The 23449-nt window shown below is 62.1% G+C and overlaps 2 protein-coding genes across 5 annotated transcripts in view; both read right to left on the bottom strand.

The window, feature by feature from the left end:
• Positions 1-8962, bottom strand: part of AXIN1 (axin 1) — a 49988-nt gene extending 41026 nt beyond the window's left edge. For 3 of the 4 annotated variants that reach the window (XR_007135036.1, XM_047781124.1, XM_047781123.1), the window contains exons 1-2: positions 8913-8962; positions 3649-4611 (exon numbers count right to left, since the gene is read on the bottom strand). Coding sequence is in view for 3 of the 4 variants with exons in the window: in XM_047781124.1 (XP_047637080.1) it covers positions 3649-4529 (881 nt within the window). In the remaining variant the exon portion in view is untranslated. Of the gene's footprint in view, positions 1-3648; positions 4612-8912 lie in introns of those variants that run through there. The other variant, XM_047781126.1, reaches the window with a different exon arrangement.
• Positions 8963-20377: 11415 nt separating this feature from the next.
• MRPL28 (mitochondrial ribosomal protein L28) lies at positions 20378-23108 on the bottom strand. Its single transcript, XM_047781120.1, has 5 exons — positions 22621-23108; positions 21873-22025; positions 21490-21624; positions 21317-21403; positions 20378-20744 (listed from the first exon to the last, which is right to left on the bottom strand). The coding sequence occupies exons 1-5, from the start codon at positions 22906-22908 to the stop codon at positions 20637-20639; spliced, it is 771 nt and encodes a 256-aa protein (XP_047637076.1). The 5' UTR covers positions 22909-23108; the 3' UTR covers positions 20378-20636.
• Between the last annotated feature and the right edge of the window lie 341 nt (positions 23109-23449).

Below are 23449 nucleotides of genomic sequence, written 5' to 3'. Positions count from 1 at the left end.
GGACACTACTGTGCTGAAGGCTCCATCCCTGCCCCGGGAATTTCTACATGGCGCAAGCACAGCCAGAACAACAAACAAATGGACAATCGCTGAGTGCAGGTGCTAGAAGGGCTGCTGAAGAGACGCCCGAGTACAGGCTGCACCAACCAGGCCCGGCGCGGCACCCGGCAGGCAGGTCGGGCCAGGCCAAGCTTTTGAGGCGGAGCCTGGGCCCCAACACCAAATCATTAAGTAAAAATACAGCCAAAACAGCCGCATCATCAGAGGGCCCTTTGCCAACTGACACCAAATTTAAGTGGTGGGGAGCTCCGACTGTGGCCTGGGGGTGACAAACCTGATTAGTACCCATGAGGATGCGGGTTCGATCCCTGGCCTCGCTCCGTGGGTTAAGGATGAGGCATTGCCATTTACTGCGGTATAGATTGCAGACGAGGCTCAGATCCCGAGTTGCTGTGGCTGTGGTGCAGACCAGCAGCTTCAGCTGTGATTGGACCCCTAGTCTGGGAACCTCCATATGCCACGGGTTTGGCCCTAAAAAGACAAAAAAAAAAAAAAAAAAAAAGACCGAATTTAAATGGTGGGTGTGAATCAACCAAAGTCACACATGCTCACAGTCCCGACAACAGGCAACAAGGACCAGGGAGACCCTCCGCAGAGAGACCAGGGGAGCAGCAACGAGTCTGGGGATGCTTCAGCCCGAGGGCTCAAAAGGACCCAGGTGAGCAGGACAAATGCAGAAAAGCCCAGGGCCACCTCTACTCTCTCAGTTTTGACAAAGACCTAAGTAAAAGGCTCACCTGCTGTTTCTCAAGTCAGCGACAGGAGAAACAGATGTGCATGCGTGTGCGTGTGCGTGCACACTCGCGCTCCCCGGGGGAGGGGCCTGCTCAGACCTGCACCTTGCCCCCCCGTGAGGCTCCCCGTCTGGGCACCTCCTCCTCTGGGCGCCCTGTTTGGGGTGAGCCCAGCAGCAGGCCCAGCCCTGGCACGGTCACGATGCTGGAACGGGCAGGACACTGGCACAGGCCATCCCTGACCGCTAGGGCAGACGCGGGGCCCCCTTCTGTGCTTCCTTCAGTGGGAAGCGTCTGTTTACAAAACAAGGGCGCCCAGAGCCCGGAGCCACCCTCCAAGGCAAGGGAGCCCACCTGGCACAAAGCTGGCCGCAGGAAGGCAGAGGCAAAAACACTCAGAAAGGGGACAGTTTCGGATAAAACTCAATGTGCTCTCACCATGAAATCCAGCGCTCAGGCCCCTGACATTCACCCAAAGGGGATGAAAACTCAGGCCCACACCAACCCCTGCACACGGGTGCTTACTGCAGCTTTCGTCACAACTGTCAAACACGGCAACCAGGATGTCCTCCAGCAGGCGAGTGGATAAATAAGCCAGACCACCCACGCGGTTCAGTGCCAAAAAGAAATGAGCTTCGGAGCCACAAAAAGACACCGAGGAACCGCAAAAGCGTATTAAGAGAGAAACGCCAGGAGTTCTCGTTGTGGCACAGTGGTTAACGCATCCGACTAGGAACCATGAGGCTGCGGGTTTGATCCCTGGCCTCGCTCAGTGGGTGAAGGACCAGGAGTTGCCGTGGGCTGTGGTGTAGGTCGCAGACACAGTTCAGATCCCGCGTTGCTATGGCTCTGGTGTAGGCCGGCGGCTACAGCTCCAATTCGACCCTTAGCCTGGGAACCTCCATATGCCGAGGGAGCGGCCCAAGACAAGGCAAAAAGACAAAAAAAAAAAGAGAGAGAGAGAGAGAAGCCAGCGTGAACAGGCTGCACACTGCACAGCTCCAACTACGTGGCTTTCTGGAAAAGGCAAAGCCATGAAGACGGCAAAAGCCTCGGGGGCTGCCGGGGGCAGGGGCGGGGGCTGGAAAGTACGAGGAGGCAGAGCGAGACCACCCCATGCGGTTCTGCGACAGACACACGTCGCACGCCTTGGTCCAAACCCACAGGACAGACCCCACCGCTGAGGGGCCTGGAGTGCAACCTCGGACGGCGGGTGGTCATGCCGTAGCTTCGGCATCCGAGACAAATGACCGCTCTGCTGCGGGAGGTCGGTGACGGGGGAGCCATGCACACGTGGGGACACGAGTGTGCGGGAAACTGCGGCACCTTCCTCTCAACTCTGCTGGTGACCTAAACCTGCTCCACACAAGATCAAGTCGAGGAGTTCTCGTTGTGGCTCAGTGTAGCGAACCCGACTAGTATCCATCCATGAGGATGGGGGTTCAATCCCAGGCCTCACTCAGTGGGTTAAAGATCTGGCATTGCCGTGGGCTGTGGGGTAGGCCAGCAGCTGCACCTCCGATTCGACGCCTAGCCTGGGACCCTCCATAGGCTGCAGGTGTGGTCCTTCGAACAAACAAACAGAAAGAACACTGTCCTGACCAAATATGAACACTCTCAAGTTAGATTTAGATTTTTAAAAGCTGTGTCAAGTTACGGGCCTTACTTAAGATCGTTTTGTAGAATATTCCACCTTACAAAGATGGCTAAACCCGTAAGGTTTAAAGACCATGAGGAGGTCCCGCTGTAGCTGCATCCTGGGAGCACTGGGAGGCAGGTTTGACCCCCGGCCCAGCACAGCGGGTTAAGGATCCGGCACTGCCGCAGCCGTGGCAACTGAGGTTGCAGCTACGGCCCAGATCTGATCCCTGGCCCGAGAACCTCATAGGCCAAAAAAGAAAAGAGAAAAGACAGTGAGAAAAAGGCAAACGAAAGTCACCTAGGACAGTGTGTCTGCTTCCCATCCCTTAGAGGACATTTCAACCCTCAGCAAGTCTAGCCCTGGGTTTGTTAGCAAGTAACCACTTTTTCTGCCACGAGAAGCTTGAAGACGGGGTCCGGGACCCTGCGGGCTCCCCAGGAGACCAGCGCCGGGAGACTCGCCTGCATCATGGGGTCGCTTTATTAAACGCCAGCCTTTCAGCGCCTCGCAGGCCAGGACGGGGAAGGGAGGGGAAGGGCTGCGACTGGTGGCCACAAGCTCCGGCCAGAGACCAAACAAATTGCCAGGAACCACAAGAAAGAGAACCAAGAAACAGGTTTCCAAAGTCCCAGCGACTTGCCGAAGGCACCGCTCCGGGCCTCCCAGCTGCCTTTGTGCCCACAGGCCACGACCGTGACCACAGCTTCCGAGTCCCGGTCTGGGCAGGAGAAAAGGGCGGTCCTAGACCCACAAGCACAGCCACAGGAAGTTCCCACGGGGCTCGGACCGCCTGCGGCACAGCAGCCTCGCCAGCAGCGCTTCCCGACCTCTAGGAAGAAGCTCGGGGGACGACCCGGAATTCTCCACGCACCGACGCCTTTCGACGTCCAGGCCTCCGCTCTCTGAGCCCCAGGGACCACAGCCACCAGGTCAACGCCCCTCTGGGCGAGGGGACACACACGGGACTGCTAAGGGTTGGACGCCACGTGGCGTCCAAGGCGGCCCATGTTCCCAGCGCCTTCCAAAGCCACTCGGGTTGGGGCTGTTCTCGCCAAAAGCACCCTCCACCTGCCAGGCTCTGCACACCGCGTGACCTCGCACCCCGGCACCAGGCGTCCCGCCGCTCTGGGGCCGAGGGAGCAGCCCTTTTACCAGGCCAGTCCTCCAGCACCCGGAGGTGAGCACGGGACGGCGGCCTCGCGGGGAACTCACCTGAACTCTCTGTCTTCGCTGTACCGTCTACTCGAGCAGGCCCGCGGGGCGGCGGTTTCCAGCAGCAGCAGCGTCTGCGTGAGCCTGCCGGGCGGAGCGGGGTCTCCAGCGGCCTCCTCGTCCGTGCCGCGGTCGCATGTCCACTCCTCGTCCTCGTTCAGCGTGGGCAGGTATCCGGGGACCCCCTTGCCCGTGCCCGCCGCAGAGCCCGGCTCGCCGCAGGCCTTGGGGCTTTCGGCGCCCGCGCGCGTGCACTCAGCGTAGACATCGGACTTGAGGAAGGCGGGGTAGGTGTTGGCCTCCATGCTCGACTGCACCTCGGTCTGCGCCTGGTCGAACATGGCAGGGTCGATCTGCTGCTTGGCGATGCAGTCCTTGATGAAGCTCTTGGTGGCCGGCTTGGTCTGCCTGGACACGACGCCACCGCTGTCGAGGATGTACCTGCGGTAAATCGCTCGGGCCAGCTTCAGCCTCTTCTCCTCGTTCGAGTCGCAGGGCTCCAGCTTCCTGAAGCCGCTGCAGGCGAACCAGAAGTCCAGCAGGTCAGCGCAGCGCTCCTGCCTCAGGAAAGTCCGAAACAGGTTTATCCCGTCCTGATCGTCAAGCAGGGAGTGCAGCGACTCGGCCCACTTCAAGTACGGCGGGGTGGGCGAAGCGCTGCCCTCGGGCTCGTACCCCAGGTCCAGGTCCGAGCGCCTCGGCGTGGCTGTCGAAGTCTCCCCTTTAATCCCGGCACCTTTCCCAGAGCAGAAGCTGTGGCTGACGGGCCTGGGGTCTGTGGACACCAGCTCCCCCTCCTCGCCAGGCACTGGGGGCCGGGGGGCATCTTCGGTGAAACTTGCGCCGAGGTCCAAGGGGAAGCCCTGCTCCTGGGTATTCATTTTGGGGCGCTGTGCGTCAAGGCGCAACGCGCGCTGCACCCTAATACATCAGTACTTACGGCTCCCAGGGAATCACTCTGGCCTGTTGAAACCATCAAGAGGACAAGGATTAGGAACAGTGGGGCCATGGAGACACGACCACAGAGGTTTTCTCAGACAAGCCTCGCGACGACGCCCTCCCACTCAAAGCCAGAGACTCCGACGCCCTCCCACTCAAAGCCAGAGACTCCGCTTACATTCTCAGTCTGTTTTTTTTCTTTTTTTTTTTTGTCTTTTTGCTATTTCTTTGGGCCGCTCCCACGGCATATGGAGGTTCAAACAAGCTAGGGGTCCAATCGGAGCTGTAGCCAATGGCCTACACCAGAGCCACAGCAACGCAGGATCTGAGCCACGTCTGCAACCTACACCACAGCTCACGGCAACGCCGGATCCTTAACCCACTGAGCAAGGGCAGGGACCGAACCCGCAACCTCATGGTTCCTAGTCGGATTCGTTAACCACTGCGCCACGACGGGAACTCCAAGTCTGTTTTTTTTCCAGAGGCCACACCCACAGCCTGTGGAAGGTCCTGGGCCAGGCATCGACCCCGCACCCCCAGCTGCAGCCACATGAGACACTGAACCCACTGCACAGGGCCAGGGAGCGACCTCACACCGCCGCAGAGACAACCCGGATCCTTAACGTGTGCGCCACAGCGGGAACTCCCAAATTTTCAATCTTTGTCACCGGTCTTGTACCACGTGAAAACAATGTCTGGAAAGCTTTACAGCTCTAGGCATGCCTCTGGCGCTAAGGGATCAATGTCCCACACCACTACCTGCAAGTGTCATCCTGCGAGAACAAAGAGGGACCAGCGGCCTGGGGACCCCTGTCTCGGCTACAGAGCTGCAGGGCCATTCCCTCTGTGCTCCAGGGAGGCAGAGAGACTGGAACAAAGAAAGGCGCTTAAGTCCTCCTGGCGGCACACGCTCTGGCGCAGGCCGGTTCCTCCTGCGGGAGGCAGCCGCTGGGAGCCCTGGCCATGGAGAGGAGGGCACCCCACGCACCAGAAAGCGGGCGGTCGTGGCCACTCTCCACTCCGCAGGCCCACAGCCGCTGCGCTCCTGCTGCCCATCGCTCACACTCGGGCCGCCTCGCAACGGGTGCGAACACACCACGCGTTGCTCCTCTTAACTCTCAACACGCACCCACAAGAGCAGTTAACACGGATCCCTTTCAGCATCTCCAACAGAGGGACTCAAGAGTAAGGTCGCAGCACAGACACAGAGGCCCTCTCACGCCAAAGGGGACAATCAGAAAGCTGCTCTTGGCTTTAAAACCCTGCTTATAGGAAACGGTCCTGGGACAGCAAATGGCAATCGAGTCCTCCGAGGGACAGAGAAGACACAGAAAAAAGGAAATCCAAATACAGCTGGCTGCGCAAGCGCGCTGCTTGCACGCCCTGAGGCCACCCGGCAAAACCAAACTGCCCACGCTCTCAGGCGGAGGGCCGGGGGACCGCAGGTTTCATTCTGCCGCTCGAAGCCTGTCCTGCATGAGGGCAGCCTGTCCAGACCGGGACGTCACCGTGGTCTTCCGTCCTCCCTGTCATGGGGCCCTCGAGCTCAGGCTGCACCCCTGAACCTGGCCTGCCTGATGGAGGCGGTCTGGCGAGCAGACCACCAGCGTGAAGCAGGACGGGTGCAGAGGCCTGGAGCCCTGACCAGGCCGGAGGGACGGAAATAAAGCCCTGCCAGCGTACAAACAGCAGGCGTGGATCTCCCCGCCACCCCGCCACCTGCCCCCACGCCTGCATGCGCACACTGCACACACTTCACGGGCCGGCAGCTGCGGGGGGCTAGAGGAAGCACCCAGAGGTGGAGGATGGGTCACGGTAATGGACGGCTCTGCAGCTCATGACTTTCTATGAAAACCACTGGCAGGCTGAAGGGCTCAAGCTCAGCAGGAACAGCCTGCTTCTTAAGGTCAAGGCCCATGGGCTGTGACACCCTGCTGCTCACGGACCACTGCAACTGCAAAGGTGCTTTTTGTCTGAGTGCCATCAACATGAACTGAGCACCTTTGGTGTCCCAGCTCCACAGCCGCTTGTGGCCATCCAGGGTTCTCCCGTCAAGGACACCAGCTCAGGAAAGAGGACCCACCCCTGCTCACCCTTGCAGGGATCCGCCAGCCTTGAGAAAAACACGTCACTGTGTCTGAATGGGAGGCTAATTCCGAGTCACCGTCACTTTCTCTTAAAGTGCCCCTTTCTGCCACAGGAGTGATCTGTGGCAGCCCAAGTTAAACATTTTCTGCAGGACTCACAGCATCTAACACAAGGTCCTGCAAGTAATGGGCACCAATAAATACTTAGTTCATCGCCATTAAGGAAAACACCACCTACAGACGCTAAGTGTTGGCTCTTCGCAGGCACTGAAGGACTGTGCTACAGAAAGAGCAGCCAGTGAAAGATTTAGCCCTTTGTCATGAAAATGCATTGCTTTAACGGACTAACTTTTACTTCATGTGTGAACAAGCCCCCCATGTCACTTAAACTAGTTTTTCCTAGCCTAGAAGGAACATCTTAAAATTCACACCTATGTTCCGCTGTCAACGGACAGGAGAACTTCGGGGCCCTGGAAGCACGAGAACCTCTCTGGTTCCTGCTGGTGCTGAAACACGCACCCACTCCCGAAATATCTGGGTTCCCGCGGACAAGTGCGGCGCGCATTGGGTGTGTGTACCGCCCGTGAGGCATTTACATCCATTGAGGTCAGAGTCCAGTCCCCACCAACACTGACTCTGGTCCACGGCCTGTAGCCACCATCAATAAAGGGAAGCCACAAAGGGAATCAGAAACCCTGACACCTCACCGAAACGCTCCTTCGGTCCCTGCCAGGCGTGCCTGGGCACCACGGCAGCTGCCTCGGTGCTACAGGTGTGTACGTACGCATCCATTTTACTCAAATATACCATCTGAATTGTTTTTTCTTTTTCAGCCACACCCGCGGCACACGGACATTCCCAGCCACGGATGGAATCCGTGCGGCATCCTGTGACCCACGCCAGAGCTTCGCCAACATCCGCGCCTTCACGCACTGCAACGAGCCTGGGATTGAACCAGCAGCGCCAGAAACAAGCCAGATCATTAACCCGCTGAGCCGCAGCAGCTTCTGAGGTTGGAGGCGTGCAGAAACAGCAATGCGACTCTGACACGTTCCCGACGGCCCGTTAATTAAACTCTTGAAAGGCCGGGGCCCGCCGTTTCACATGTCATCCAGTCCCGCCAACCAGCTAAATCCTCAATGACCCGTGTAACCCGAAAAGCTTTTCTAAAACTAGAAATCCAAGAAACTCCAACACCTGCTGAAAACCCAACAGAAACAATGCATTTGGCATACACCTTCCCGTCCTCGTCCTGGAATAGCAGCTCCTAAAACTGAACCCAGATACCGCTATCTTGGGGGGCCAGGCTGAGCCTGCGTGTGTTCTTCAAAACAGGGCTCGGTCCCAGAACGCCTGAAATTCTTCCTGAGGAAGCAGAGAACACAAGGACAACAAAAAGGAGGGGCGGAGAGGCACAATAACTCTTTATCGGTTATCTAGAGACGGGCTGAGAAAAACCCCCAGAGGATTGGTGTATTTATTCTTCCCTGCTGGCCTGGATGCTAAGCTCTAAGTTTCACAGCTCTGGTTTCAAGAGGGATGGAATTCCAAAACGCAGGGTTGACGGAGAGTCTAGGATGTTCACCCAACAGAGAGTTTGGAGGGCAAGGCAGCCGCGGAAAAAGTAAAGCCACTCACGCAGGCCAAACCACAGCCTAGATCCAGCCTCTGGCACCTCTGCCTCAGAGGGAGTGCCCTCCTTGGGTCTCACCCTCACTCACCTCTACTTTTTGTTAGAGGAGGGGAAGCGACACTGCACCCAGGGTCCTGCTTCTGTCCGGGGTCCCTCTGCATCCCGCCCACACCCCACTCCATGCCCCAGGCCCACGGACCACGGCGCGCACCTGGCACCACCCCATCAAACAGCAGCTGCAGACCCCAGCCTCTTCCAGCAGGACCCCGCACCCCTTCTCAGAACTGAGTCTTCCTCGCCCCCGACTAGAGCAAGTGGCTGCCCCTTCTGAAACTAAATCTCACACGCTGGCCCACCCGGAGACCCCAGTGTCAACGGCCCTCGCCTCCTCCATCACTCGCCAGCATCCCTTTTTGGACACACCTGCCCTCCCCAGAGCGGACCCACACCCCTTCCTCACACACTCAAGCCCGCACACCCTCGGGGCCCGCACAGCCTCAGAGCCCGTCTTCCGGGTCCCGCGCCCTGCCCGGCCTGCGCGGCCTACAATGGGCGCCGCACAGGCCCGCGCCCCTCAGGAATGCGCGCCCGGCCGCACTACTCACCCTCGCGGCGGCAGCAGCGGCGGCGGCGGCGGCGGCGGCGGCGGGGCCCCGGGCCCGGCTCCCGGAGCGGCACGGCGCAGCACGGCCCATGCGCTCAGCGGCGGCGCGGCCGGCGGGACGGGGCGGGGGCGCGGCCCCCGGCGGCCCCCATCGCGACGGCGGCGGCGACGCGTCGGCCCGGAGGCGGGCGCGGGGCAGGCCGCAGGGGCGCCGCCGAGGCCGCTCGCTAACTCCCACCGGCCTGCTCCGCGGGGTCGCGGCTCCGGCCCGACTCTGGCCGGTGTAGCGGCGGTGGTGCCCGCGGTGGAGGCGGCTGCGGCGGCGGGGGCGACCGCAATCCCTTCCCCGAGCGGGGAGCCCGAGCCCAGAGCGCCGAAGCCCAGGCCGGAGCGCCCCCGCCGGCGCCGCCCGGAAGTGCGGGGGCGGGGCCCGGGGCGCGGGGCGGGGCCCGGGGCGCGGGGCGGGCCAAGAGCGAGGGGGCGGGCTGGGAGCGAGGGCGGGGCCTCGGGTCTGCGTCAGTAACGCAAAGCCCAGCCCTTGCGCCGTGACAGGGCGAAGAACGCGTGGGACGGAGCCTCTGATAGAGGCGACGCCCGGGCGTGTGGGCGCGGCCGAGAACGTGGGGCGGGGCCAAGAGAGTGGGAGCCGGGCCGAGAGCGCGAGACCGAGCCGGAGCGCAGGGAAGACAAGACCGTAGCGGGTCAGGCTTCGAACGTGGGGGCGGAGCCTCGGAAGCTGAGGCGGGGCCAAAGGCGTCTAGGCGGACCGGAGGCGTGACGCAGAGCCCGAGCAAGTGGGCGGGCTCTAATGTGTCGGTAGGGGCGGGGCCTTGGTGGGGGCGGGGCCATGGCTGCGTCGGGGGTGACTCGAGAAGGTGCGCCGGAAACTGCGCTGGACTCCTGGGGAAGTGGCTCGGGTACCGAGTGTAGGGACGAACGGGCCCCCTCAGTCGGCCCCGCAGGCGCACGCCGGGTCGCGGCCCTTTCTAGCCGCCTACATGGTGTCCACTGGCCCAGGGCTCCAGAGGTCGGCGCCCACAGGCCCCCGTAGCTCCCTGAATGGGAAGACCCTGGCAGGAGGACTGCCACTAGTCTGGCCAGGGCACAGAAAGAAGCAAGTGCCCAGGAGTTGGGCAGTTGGACGGCACAGCCAGGGTGACCGAGTGCTAAGCCTTTGGTGATATCCAGCGTCTTTCTCCCCCTTCTCCATGCACGCTGCCCCCCAGCCAGCCAGGACCCTACCAAGGTGGGCTTGGGCTCTGCTCTCCGTAAGTCCGCATGCAGGTGGGACCCAGCCTGGACCAGTAGGCATCCAAGAAATGCAGGTTGTCACTTGGGCAGGAGCCCCAACCTCCAAAGAGCTGTGGGCGGGCGTGGGTGGGACTGGCCGAGGCCCCACCCCAGCTGGCCCATCCTTCCTGGATTTCTCCCAGGTGCCATCCAGGGTCTAGACAGAGGCTCCACTTCCCACCACTGCCTACGGGCCACACTGGCCCAGGCCAGCCTGAGAGTAACGGCTTCTCGGTGTCCCACCCTACACCCACCACCCTTCTCCCTGTTTCCATAGCAGTCCTTGCTTGATCTGCAAGCCCGGCTGACCAACTCCCCTGTTGCCCACCCACCACCAGCCGCTCCCAGAGGGAAGGATATGGGCACCAGAAAGTGATTACTGCCCCTAAGGAATTGCTTCTCTCATCCCCGGCCCATGATCATCCAGGACTTTGTCCTCCAACAGTGCCCCATCAGACCTGGTGCCTTGAGAAATGCTCCAGTGGGCCGCTGTGCCTGGCTGTACCCCCATTCTACCCACAAGCCACAGCTCAGGCCACACAGGGACCTTCTCACCTCCTCCTGGCCCAGGACTCCCCAACCCCTCGTGAGCCCCACAGCATCCCCAGCAGCCCTCATCTGGCTGCTCCCCGGGCTCTCCCAGCCTTCAGAGCCCTTCCCTGTGTGCATGCGGTCACTCATCCATCTTTATGCTTTCATTACACCTCCCCCCCCCAATTCCCCAGGTCACCTCTGATGCCACCACATTTTCTCCTGGGCCTTGCTCACCCTCTCTGCCCATCCTCCTCATCTTCACAGCTCCCAGGCAAGGAAAGAAGTCCAGGCTTGTGGCACCCTAGCTGCTAGCCCACCTCCCACTCAGCTGCCCACTGGTGGCACCTGCCTGAGTGAGCAATACAGAGGCGTCCCAGCTCCCCGAATCCAGCTTCCCAGGACTCAGCACATCCTCTCATGCACTGGGTTTCATAGGAAAGGGGAGCAATGAGGGCCACCAGAGAAGCATCCCTAACCTGCCAGGGGCCAGGCCACCTCCTGGGGCCGTCACCATGCCCGGGGCAGGCTGGGCAGTGCGGGGGCTGTGGGTGGGGACAGCACATCAGAGGAGCTGAACAGCTGAACCCACGTGGACCCACTGGGGTCCTGGTGGCCGGTGTCACTCTCACCCACATCTGGCTGGGGTGGCCCTAGGCCTCCGGACACTGGTACAGGAGATGCCTTTGCAGAGCCTCCCCCACCCTCTTCAGCCTCAGAACCTTAGAGACAGAGTGGGTGGCCTTCATGGCACAGCAGAATCTTTGTGGGGTGCAGGGAGTCCTGGGTAGGCCGGACAGACAGCAGGACCTCCTGGATGTTGGTCCTCAGGCTGTCACCCCACTCCTGGGCCCCCAATGCTTGCCTTGGTTCTGCAGAAGTGCTGTTGTGACCAGACCAGACTCCCAGGGTTGTGTCCACATCCATCCTCCTTCTGGCCCATGGCAGCAGGTGTACCCAGGCCCTGGGACCAGAACAGGGTCCCCGCGCCTCCGACTCCTCGGGGCCCTGACCCTGCGGAGACAGGAAGGGAGTCAGAAAACCCGCTGCAGTGGTTCGTGGCTGTGGGCTCACAGGGGAGCCTGGGGCAGGGTAGGGGTCGGGGCAGATAGAGGAGGGGGCTCAGGTCATCTCTGAAGAGAGGGAAGCAGGGAGGGCAACCTTGGGGGCCAGCACTGAAGCAGGGGGGACCTGGCAGGGGGACCACGTCAGCCACCCAGAGCTGAGAGCAGATATGGAGCTGTGGGCACCTCGTTTGTGAACCGCATGGTCCGAGGTGGAGCTCTCTTGTTGTCTGTAGAGGGACACGGAAGACGCACCCTCAGGGAGTTCCCATCATGGTGCAGTGGAACCCCATCTGACTTGCATCCATGAGGATGCAGGTCCCATCCCTGGCCTTGTTCAGTGGGTTAAGGATCCGGTGTTGCTGTGAGCTGTGGTGTAGGTCACAGATGTAGCTCGGATCCAGCATTGCTGTGGCCGTGGTGTAGGCCAGCAGCTACAACTCTGATTCAACCCCCTAGCCTGGGAACCTCCATATGCCATGTGTGTGGCCCTGGAAAAAAGACCCCTCCCCAAAATGCACCCTCCCTGGGGGGACCAGAGGCAGCTGCAAGCAGCTTGGCTGTGATAAACTATAGATGGCATTTATTATTTTTTTTTTTTTTTTTGCTATTTCTTTTGGCCGCTTCTGCAGCATATGGAGGTTCCCAGGCTAGGGGGCCCATTGGAGCTGTAGCCACCGGCCTACGCCAGAGCCACAGCAACACGGGATCCGAGCCGCATCTGCAACCTACACCACAGCTCACGACAACGCCGGATCGTTAACCCACTGAGCAAGGGCAGGGACCGAACCCGCAACCTCATGGTTCCTAGTCGGATTCGTTAACCACTGCGCCACAACGGGAACTCCTATAGATGGCATTTATTTAGGCTTTCCAGAAATGAATGAAAAATCTTAAGAGCAAAAAGGAAATTATTTTCTTCAACTTGGACACGAAAGGTATATTTGCGATGCCAGGACACCCGATCCTTCCACATGTTTGCCCACTTGGCCGGGGAGACCACTGGTAAGGAGTTGTGCTCAAGACCACCCCAGGGAGTTCCAGTCATGGCTCAGCAGTTAAGGAACCCGACTAGCATCCGGGAGGATGCAGGTGTGACCCCTGGCCTCGCTCAGCAGGTTAAGGATCTGGCATCGCCATGAGCTGTGGGGTAGGTCACAGACGAGGGTTGGATCCCACGTTGCTGTGGCTCTGGCGTAGCCTGGCAGCCACAGTTCCAACTGGACACCTAGCCTGGGAACCTCCATATACCGCAGGTACAGCCCTAAAAAGACAAAAAGAACAACAAAAAAAGGCCACCCAAGGAGCAGGCAGAGGCTGCTGAGGGGCGCCTGGCGTGGCGCCGCGTGTGCAACTGCGTGGCGAGGTGAGATACCGACGAGCAGATCTGCATTGACCTCCGGGGAGTCCCAAGCCTCAGGCTGAGCCCCTTCTGGGCTCTGTGTTTCCTGCCCCTCTGCCGGGTCACAGGCGGGAATGGGCAGTGAGCGGGCAGGTGAGGGCCCGGAGTGGGAGGGAGGGCTCAGCTCATCCAGTGGTAACGAGGGCAACTGGACTTCCCTTCCGAGACACAGCCCAGCCTCGGGGCCAGCTGCCTTCCTGGTGGAAAACCCAGCCCTGTGGATGCCATCTCTTGTCCCCGAGTGTCCTTTTTCCATCACTTCTAAGCTCACCAGGGAGAGCCAGGTGTGTCCCCTTCCTGAGCTCAACAAGGATGCGGAGACATCCCGCCATGTGGAGAACCTCAGAGCAGCGCAGGTGGACCAAGAGAATGTGCGAATAAAGGCAGGAGTTACCCCAGGGCATGAGTACCAGTTATTGCTGGAGGGTGACTAGGGCAGGCTCCAGTCTTCTCATGCATTGGGAAAGACCTACAAGAATCTTCCCGCTCTGATTTTAGAAAAGCTAGGAAGCTCTGCAGCAGGGACCATTTTTCCATCAGCTGTCGGTATGAATGAATCCGTCAGGGGGAGACAGGCAGCATGGTGAGGACACTGGGCCCCGGGACAGAGCTGACCCGCTGGGCAGTGTCAGGCAGGGTGTGACTGCCGTGGGTGCCCAGAGGCAGCCCCAGGGCCAACAAGAAGGTGCTGCCTTGAGCTTCCTGGGCTGCCGGCTCTGGGGCCACTCCAGGCTGAGCCCTCCCTGGGCCCCCAGGACGCCTCTTTCCGCCTGCCTCTGGCTTCTCTCCCTTCACCCCTGTGGGACAGACGTGTCCTCCAGGCTGGCCTTCTGCATCCCTCTTGCTCTCTGGAATTCTCACACCAACCTGCAACCGAAGCGACCACAGACAGATGCCGCAGGAATGACCTGCTCCCAGTGCCGAGCAGGGGAGATGGGGGGACAGGAGCAGGGCTTGCCTTGGACACCTGGTTCCAAGGTCAGCTCAGTGGTGACACATGTTCTGACCCAGTTGCTCTCTGTTGTCCAGTCCTGGGTGCCCTGCTCCTAGGAGACACCTCCTGCCCTGGCTTCTCCAGACAAGGGGGTCCCGCCCAGAGAAACACGCAGAGAAGCATTCAGCCATGGTTGGGCTGTGGCAGCCCTTGCAAAAACAGCCACTGTGGTCACCCGCTTGTTCCTGCTCAGCCAGAGCCCAGCACCCCAGGCTGGTGCCAGGTGGGTCCCACAGTCCCTGCACAGACCGCTCACCCGGCAGCCCTGACACCACCCTCACATCCCTGCTGGCCCCCAGGAGTCAAGGGTCAAGCCCAAGGCTGGCACACTCCCTCCCAGGGTGCCCTCCACACACGCCCACTGTGGGTTTCACCCCGTGTCCTGCCGGGGTCCTGTCACTCCGGGCTGAGGGGCATGGCAGGGACACCTTTCTGCACCGCCTTTCTGGAGGATTCTGACCCCAGGGGTGTGTCTAGGAGTTAGAGACGGTCAAGCAGGCTCAGGGATGTCCGAGATGGCGCCAGCCAGCCACGGGGACCTGGGAAGAAGAGGGGCAAGCAGCCTCCCCACCCCCAACCCAGCACCCCTGGCTTGGGGGCCTTGGGATCGTGCACCCAGCTCCTGCCTCCCCGGACATTTGAGCGCCTGTCTGAACCGGAGTCTCCTCCTTGGCAAGGTGAGGGTCCTGGCCTGACCCTGCCGGCCTCAGAGGTCTGTGTGCGACCCTCCGTGAATGGGCCCAGCCCGCAGGACGGTGCTCAGGCTGGCCGTGGTCCAGGTCAGGTGTCTCAGACGTGTCACAGAGGAAGGGCCCTGCAGGCCCCCCGGCCCAGTACCATTTCCCCATCAGCCCAGGTGTCTGCCGGAGGGGCCGGGCTCCTGAGGGACCTCAGGTTAAGTCCCATCTTCCCCGGTGGCCTCAGGCTGCTCCCCCTCTGATCTTGGGGGGACACCCGCCCTCCCGCTGCACTGACTCTGATGCGGGCGTCCACCTCTGTCCTGGCTGTTCCCTCTCCGGGCCACCTGGGCCCCAAAGGCCTCCCGGGTGCCCTGAGCGCCCACGCCCTCCGCTGGTGACCACGTCTCCTTCCTCCCAACACAGCGCATTCAGCCTCTCCAAGCCCGCGCATGTGGTCCCAAGGACCAGGGCCACCCCTCGACCTGACAGCCCGGGGCCTGGGGGCAGGGAGGTGCTGCCCCAGGTGAACCCTCACCCCCAGCCCGCCCTCTGCTTTGCTGTCCCTCCAAGTCTCTCTCGGCTGCTGGGAGCCCTGAGGCCGCGGCGGCCGGTCATAAGGATGTGATTACGTATGCCGGGTCCCTCTGGCCCCTTTGTTGCCGCAGAATCTGCCGTGGCAAACAAAAGTGCACTGGATTAGCCACAGTGGATTAAAAGATTTGCTTCTCAGAGTTTAGCTAATAACCTAACAATCGCAGCGACGGAGGCTTTGAACCTCCGAGAGGCGCTCGCCAGGCCATCTGGGAGTGCTCGGCCTCCACAGGCGGCGGGACGGGTCGGGGTGACTCCAGGCCGCCTCCGCCCTCCTCACACCCGGCTCTGCCGCAGCGAGCGCGCACTCTCGGCTCCCGCCGGGCTGGTCAGGGCCAAACCTGGGGGGACAAGACCAGACTCCGGAAGACGGAGGCCCAGGCCGGGGACGAGGCCCAGCCAGGACTGCCTTCCAGAGGGCCTGCAGCCCAAGGCCAGGTGTGGGTGGCAGGCACCAGCCTGGCCCCCCAGGCACGTCCACACGTCACAGCCAGCAGCAAGGACACTGGCAACATGGAGGGTGGCCGTGGCCGGCAGGTGACACGCCAAGCTCCACCACGCCGTGGCGCATGGCCCCGCTGCCGTCGCCCTCAACGCGCGTTCCTGCACACACGCGTGCCCGCGCGCACACGCACACACGAGTGTGTCCCTCTTTGATCTCCGAAGGACACTCCATTTACGAGCTCTCAATCGCAGCTGCCTTTCGGGGCCTGTCCTCTGAAGTCCCGAGTAATGGGATTTGGCGCTTCTGATCCATCTTGGGCTGACCGCTCCCCGTTACAGGTGGACATTTCTGTCCTTTTTTTCTGCTGTTTTTTTTTCCCCTTCTCGAAAAAACGCCTAGGACAGCGCACAGCCCCGACACGCCTGTTGCCTGGCCCTGGGAGGGTGGCCGGGGGTGGGGGGTGCAGCCAGTTGGGGGTCTTTGATGCCTTCTCGATGTGGAATCTGACTGAAAGACCCACGAGGGCGATTTTCGGACCCCGGAGCGGTGGGATTCATCCTGCCTCGCGCTGCTTCCTTTGTCTCTTCCCATGACCCTTCCTTGGGACGTCTGGGGAGAGGGACCCCGGGTGAGGGTGCAGAGGCCCCGGGCGGGCTGAGGGCAGGGCCTCAGCCACAAGAACAATGGGCAGCAGGAGCACGTCCACCTGTCTGCCCGCCCGCCCGCCTGTCAGTCCGTCCGTCCGTCCGTGCGCCGCCCGGCTTACCTCACCTGCCTGGCTCCGGGCACCCGCTCGCGCCCCAGCGTCCCGCGATCTGCCATGATGCGCCCGGCCGCCGTCCGAGCACTTTGAGCCACTCCAGGAAGCAGGTCCCTGCGCTTGGCCACTGTGTGGCTGGGAGGAAGAAGCGTGACTCGAGGCTGCAGCTCGGGCTCCCACCGCCGATTGGCTGAGGCAGGGACCAGATGACGGCCTCGGAACCCTATGGTAGCCATGGCAACCAGCCCCTTTAGACACCGCCACCCCCGAGCCACTCCTGACTGCGGAGGGAGCAGGCGGCGCCGCTGGTGGGCCCATGCCAGGGTCCCCTCAGAGGGTCGGGTCAGACGTGGCTAGACGGTGGCTGCTCTGCACCAGCTGTTGAGTGTGTGTATGTGTGTGTGTATGAGGGTCTCGTGCATGTCCAGCGTGAGGTGTCCCTGTCCCTCTCTTGGGACATGCCCTCGGCTACCCCATGCCTTTCCTGAGGCCCTGGCAGAGACAGAAACAGTAGCCTGGCAACCCTTACTGAGAGGAGGACTTCAGGTCAGGCTTGCCCCAGGGGCTGAAGGCCAGGGCAGAGAGAAGAGCAAGAGCAGGAGGAACCCCCCCACCTCCGGGGGGCAGACCCATAACCTCTGCACCTCAGCCCACAAACGGCCTGCCGGCTTTCCCTCTGCCTGGCAGCCTCTCAGCCCACTCCTTAGCCTGTCGGACACACAGACACAGCCCCTCTTGAGAACCTTCAGAGGCCCCAGCATGGCCCTGCTGCCCCACGGACCATGTGTCCTCACTCAACAGGACTCTGGGACACTGTCCAACCCAAGAACTTTTCCCCTGCTCTACCCAGGGCCTATCCCAGGGTCAGCGAGGCCTCCCGGACGTCCCAAGCCACGCTTTTCAGCAAGGGTGGTGCGGCACCACCCAGAGGACTGGCTGTGCCAGGGGCCACAGGGCAGGGAGCATTCTGGAGCCACTTCTGCCCTATCTCTGTGACAGCCCCTGGCCTGTCCAAGCACTCTTGGAATCAGCAACCCCACAAAGGCCACCTGAGCCCCAGAAGCCCAGCGCACATCTGCAGAGCAGACGATGGAGTGAAGAAACCGGAGGCTTGGCAGAGCAGGTGTGAGCTTCCAGCCCCAGAAGAGGCCAGGGCAGAGGCAGGCCCTGGAGGCCCCACAGCTGCTGAGGCCACTGCCAAAGCCAGAGGGCCCAGGCGTCGGGAGTCCTGGAACAGGAGTCCACAGGGGTCACGTATGTGAGGGGACAGGTGCAGGGACAGCCAGACTGCACCCCAGGACACAGAAGCCGCTTGGCCACACCCGGGACATCTCAGACTTCCTCACACTGGGCTCAGAGCCTCCCCTGCCATGCTGGACATCAGGCACAGACAGCTGCCATGCCAGGACAAATCATACACAGGGACGCATGCCTGGGTTGGCTGTGGGAGCGAAAGAGGCAGGGCTGGAGCCCCATTTGGGGGCTTGGGCTGAGTTGGGAGGGCTCCAGCATGCCAGGGTGGAGGGCGCCAGCCTGCCTGGGGCTGATGTTCCTGCGGGTTGGTATGGGCCCCACAGCAGCTCCCTGTGCTCCTAGCACCCTGGAGCCAGGGCGCCTAACAGCAGGACTCGGGTGAGGCCCTGACAGTGAGGGGTCAAGCACAGAGCCCCCGGACTGCGCCCCAATGCTCTCGTCCTAAGCTGTTCCATCCCTTGACAGGGTCAGTCCTTTCGCCCGTCCTGGGATTCAGGGATGCTGGAATGAGACAGTAGACACAACAGCCTGCGAACACCATAGGGCTGATCCCACAGTGTTGCTTGGGGCCTCCGCTGCTGGTCCCGAGTGCCCTCCCCAGCCCACAGCCCAGCGTGGCCACCCGCACAGAGGCCGAAGGACTGAGCTCCGATCTCATGGAAACACATGAGGGGAAGGGGGCCCAGCTTGTGCAGAGACAGGTGCCCAGCCCTTCTGTAGCCACGGGCCAGCACAGGGAAGTGCCAGCTTCTACAGGTTTGATCTTGAACATTACACCGTCCAGGGTCCCCAGGGCCTCACAAGGGGGCACTGTAGGCTCTCAGTGCCAGACCAGCAGAGGGGCGGCTAGCAGGGACAGAGATGAAGGCAGCTCAGGGGCATGGCCTGACCAGGGTCTGGAGGGTGGGACAGCCTGAGTCCCCTCCCCACCCCCTGCCTGGACGTACCAGCGGGGATGGTTATTTTATTTGGGCTGGGGAGGGAGTCTGTGGTAACAGCGAGGGCCTCTGAACCCTTCCTGCGTCAAGGACCCGTGGGAGGATGGGATGAAGGCAACACTGCACCCTCGGCACAGGGTTGCTGTTTTGGGGATCTGGAGCCAGGGCCGCACCAGACCCCCACCTCTGTCCAGCTTCGGGTCATGGGAGGGGAGCAGCCTGCTGAGGGCATGTGAGGCCCCACCCATTACCCAGGCCTGTCCGGGCATAACCCCAGGCTGGGGTTAGCAGGGCCAGGCGGGCCCACCCGTGGTGACAGGGAGGTGGGTGCCACCCTCTACCCCTACGCTGCTCGGGCCACAAGCTCTGTGTAGGCCCAGGTCCCTCAGGGCCCCAGGCGAGGGAGTAGAAAAGGGACCTGGTTCAGGTCAGGGCTGAACGTGTGAACCATGCTGTGGAGGCCGGGGAGGCCAGCCTGCCCCAAGCAGCAGAGTGGCTGGAGCCGGGGCCCACGGTTTGGACAAGTGGCTAGGTCCTGCCGGCCCCCAGATCCTGGCCAGGAGTGAGCTGGACACGGTGAGTTTTTGGTAAAACTCTTTTTTTTTTTTTTTAATGTAAGCCCACACCCCCAGCCTATCAAAGTTCCCAGGCCAAGGGCTGAATCCCAGCTGCAGCTGCGGCAACGCCAGACCCTTTAACCCACCGCAACGGGCGGGGGATGGAACCCACACCTCTGCAGCAACCTGAGCCACTGTGGCTGGATTCTGAACCCCCTAACAATCCACAGGCTCCCAGGGCCCTTCTGCAGCTGCGCCCACCGATCAATGGCACGCCCCCTCTGGCCTCCCCTCCAGAACCACAGCCCCGTGGGCATCACTTCCCAAGCACCACTCAGGGCAGCCTGGTGCCCCAGTCACGTTCCTGGACCAGCTGAGGGGAACCCACTTGCCCTCCCAGAGACTCAAGTGGGTCTCAATGCTCAGGACTTGCAGATAAGGGTCAGCAAAGACCCCAAGTCTCAGAGCAAGAAAGGCCTCAGGTGCCTGGCCCAACCTCCCACTGGCAGCCGCATCCCCCCCCAGTTCAAGTCTGGTCAGCAAAAGAGGGGGCACCCACGGGGTAGGCCCCAAAGGCTGTGATGTGGCCTCTTTCTCCTTTTGGACTGTGACAGGGTGGTGTGGACAGGGGCTCCAGACAAGGCCTTCTCTGCAAGACAATGCTGCCAGCAGCACTGCCCGAGGGTCCCTGGCCTCTCAGAGAGATGCTGGCATGGGTAGCATCAGCCACGGCCAGACCCAGCCACGCAGCTGCCTCTGCTCTGTCCGGACAGGCGGGGACGTACAAGGAGGGCCGAGCACCTCCTGGACGATGGCGAGACGCCTCGGACGATGCGGGCTTCTCCTGGATGAGAGCAGCCCCAGGAGTTTGCACACCCGGGAACCAGCACCCACCTCAGCTGCGTCCCAGGTCTCTGGGGCACAGGGTGAGCCCCGATCATCCAAGCAAAGGAGCACACGCTCAGCCCAACTCAGACTTTACTCATGCTGCCCCCAAGGGAGGGGACCACAGAGGTAGCAAGATGGCCCCAGGCCCCTGGGGATCCTGGGACAAGAGGCCTCTTGTGGCAAGACCACCCCCGCTGGGAGCTGCAGGGCCAGTACGCACACGAGGGTTGGCCCACGGCCACGGGCGGCCCTCACCAGCACCCTGGGCTCTGTCCGTGGTGCCAGCGGGGGCTGGGGCGCTGAGCTCGGCCGAGGCCCAGGTCACGACCCGCTACTTCCTGCTGGCTCTCCTCTGCACCACAGCCAGCTCAGAGAGGGCCTGCTGCTGAAGCTGCCCGAGCAGCTCCTCCACGAAGACCTTGAACAGAGGAATGGGGTCCTGCGGGAAGATGGGGTCCCAGTGAGACGCTCGGAGGAGGAGGGACTCCAGCTGCTGCTGGCCGGACACCGAGAGGACCAGGCCCCTCAGGCCTGGCGGCTGAGTCAGGGAAGGCTACATGCCACCCCCTGGTCCCCAGTCAGAGAGAGAGGGGCCGCCCTCCCTCGGGGGAGCAGGGATCAGGCGCCTATCCCCAGCTTCCCTGCCTTGGGGCCCTGTGGTTGCAGATAAACTGGGCAGGGGGAAGGGGGCAGCGGCTGCTGTGGACTCCCTGTCCTGGCAGCTCCCACGCACACCAGACTCTTCCGGGGGACAAGCGATAAAAGGCCTGCATTCGGTACCCGGCAGACCCTGGGGAGTGCCAGGCAGCCACGTAAACCAGTGGGGCCAAGCATCCAGGTCTTGTCTGTTTGTCTGTCCCTGAGGCTGGCAGAGGGGGCAGGAGGGTGCCAGGACCGGACTGGAGGGCGCAGGCGGCACGGAGCCTGCCTGGGGCCCCATTCACGTTCCCTCTCCCCCCCGCCCCTCCCCCCGGGGCTGGCACTCGGCAGCTGGTGCTCCCACACACATACCTTCTCCTCCAGGAGCCTCTGCTTCTCCACGGCCTCGTCCAACGTCAGGCCAACCCACTCGGCCTCTGCCTCAGGGATGACGAACGCCTGGGCGGGCAAAGACCGGGCTCGATGAGGCCGGGGCAGCCAGCCAGGGGCCCGTGAGAGGCAGGAGGTACAGGCTTACTCCTTACCTTGTACCTGTCGTAGATGGCTGCCCTCCTGGCGGGGTCGTCCGGGTGCAGCTGGGGGTCCTGTCGGGCAAGCCGCAGCAGCATCCCCCGCTTCAGGTCCATCCCGAACTTGGAGCACAGGTCCTCCTTGGGGGTCTGGCAGGAGGCTCCACATGGGACCCGGTGCTTCAGGCAGGGTCCCACCCCCCACCCCCTTCAGCCTCCATGCCAGCCGCTAGCAGCACCCAGGCCAGCCCAGCACCCGGGGGCCAGAACTGAGGAAGGTCTGAGAACAGAGGAGGTGAAGCGGGGCGGCTGCCACAGCGACGGACTCCCACTGGGGCTGCGGGGGTCGGGGGGACAGGGTGCCGATGACATCTCAGTGGGGACCCCGCTGTCCTTGCCTTGAGGATGTAGAAGTCGAAGCCCCAGGCCTGGTCGATGAGGTCCAGGGTGCGCATGGTCAGGGTCACGATGAACCGCTTGTCCAGGATCTCACTGTAGAGCTCGCGCTGGAACAGCTGCGGCTTCCACACCTTCCTCACCCTCTTGGAGAGCTGAGGGAGCAAGAGGCTTGGTGACATCGGGCCGGGGAGCTGCACCCATCAGCCTCCACTCGAGGGCCTGGCTGCCCAGAGGTCTGCTTCTCCCCCGACCCTGCCGAGGTGGCTGGTGTGTGTTCCACACACACAATCGCAACTTCAGGGTCCACGGGGCTTCACGGTCCAAACCAGAGCCCAAGGACCCAAAGGCCAAGGAGACGTCAAAGACACAAACCCCGACAGCGAGGGCTCGGCAGCTCCTCCAGGTTCCCCATCAGAGGCAGCAAGGCACTGGGGGCATCAGGGGCGGACTGGGGTGATCTGCCCCCGGGGTTAGTCTCTCGACCATACTAAATGGGGCAGGGCAGTGCCAGACTTGCCGGTGTCAGGATAGGTGGGGGTGAGGGTGAAGCTGACAGGTCTTAGGCCTCGCCCCCCACCCCCTCTCAAGACTCAGGCCTCCTCCCTATCCTGATAGGAGCTGTGTCCGCCGGGCCGTAAGCCCTCCTCCCGAGCAGAGTCCCCTTCCTCTCCAGGTACCTCCAGACCCCAGCCGGAGCCGGGCGGCAAGGCCCGGGAGGTACCGCGCCAGCCCGTCCTGCTCGCCCACCTTGTCGCTGTTGACGTATCTGTGACCCAGCACCCAGCCCTCGCCGCCCCACAGCCCCAACTGGGACTCCGGGGGGTAGTGAACCGGAATGGGCACGTCCTCCACGCGCTCCCGCTGCCCGTTTTTGCGGTTGATCTTGAACTTGGCCCCGTGAGGCCTGTAGTGCACGGGAATGGGCGTCCGCGCCTCCTCCAGGGAGCGCAGGTAGTGCCGGGGCAGGCGGGAATAGATGCCCTCCCGCAGCCGGAGCTGCTTCCACAGGCCGACAGGGACCTTGTGCAAGGGCATCGTGGCGAGGCTGGCGGGAGGCAGGGACCGCGGTCACGCGTGGCGGCCAGACGTGGGACAACACCCTCACCCCGGCCTCGCACGCAAAGCCGCCTGACTCCCACCCTGCTGCAAGCCTGGATCCACCGCGCCTGCCTCCGGAGCCCAGGGCCTCGCCGGAAACGGAAGTCGCTCCGCGGCACCCTGCTCTCCAACCGCCGCTGATTGGCTACAAGCCAGTCCGTCTACCCAGCTCGTCCCGCCCCCTCTTTGGTCCTTAGGGACCGTAGAAAACTTCCTGCGGAGATGGCGGCAGCCCCAGGGATCGTCGGCAAGTGTGGGGCCGGCAAGAATGGGCCCGTTTCCAGAGGCTTGGCCACCTTCCCTCCTCCCAGAAGGAGCGCAGAAAGCAATGTAAAAACTTTTTGCCTTGAAACATCAGTGTAGAATATTAAATTCATCAATCACAGTGAAATCAGAGCTACAGAAAAATAAGTCTTCAAAGTCTGAAAAAATCCCCCCCCCCGAAATACCTTATATAAATATTTCCCCATTACAAGCC

The sequence above is a fragment of the Phacochoerus africanus genome, chromosome 5 (genome assembly GCF_016906955.1).
Source record: "Phacochoerus africanus isolate WHEZ1 chromosome 5, ROS_Pafr_v1, whole genome shotgun sequence".
Taxonomy (NCBI): domain Eukaryota; kingdom Metazoa; phylum Chordata; class Mammalia; order Artiodactyla; family Suidae; genus Phacochoerus; species Phacochoerus africanus.
Note: the sequence above shows the minus strand (reverse complement) of the source record. Positions and strands in the feature narration are given on the sequence as shown.

Excerpts from the sequence above, each read along its gene's own strand:
- MRPL28 (XM_047781120.1), bottom strand. The coding sequence starts at position 22,908 with ATGCCCTTGCACAAGGTCCCTGTCGGCCTGTGGAAGCAGCTCCGGCTG. Across the intron at positions 22,026-22,620 it reads GATACGTCAACAGCGACAAG|CTCTCCAAGAGGGTGAGGAA; the intron begins GTGGGCGAGCAG and ends TTGCTCCCTCAG. Across the intron at positions 21,625-21,872 it reads TCGACTTCTACATCCTCAAG|ACCCCCAAGGAGGACCTGTG; the intron begins GCAAGGACAGCG and ends GCCTCCTGCCAG.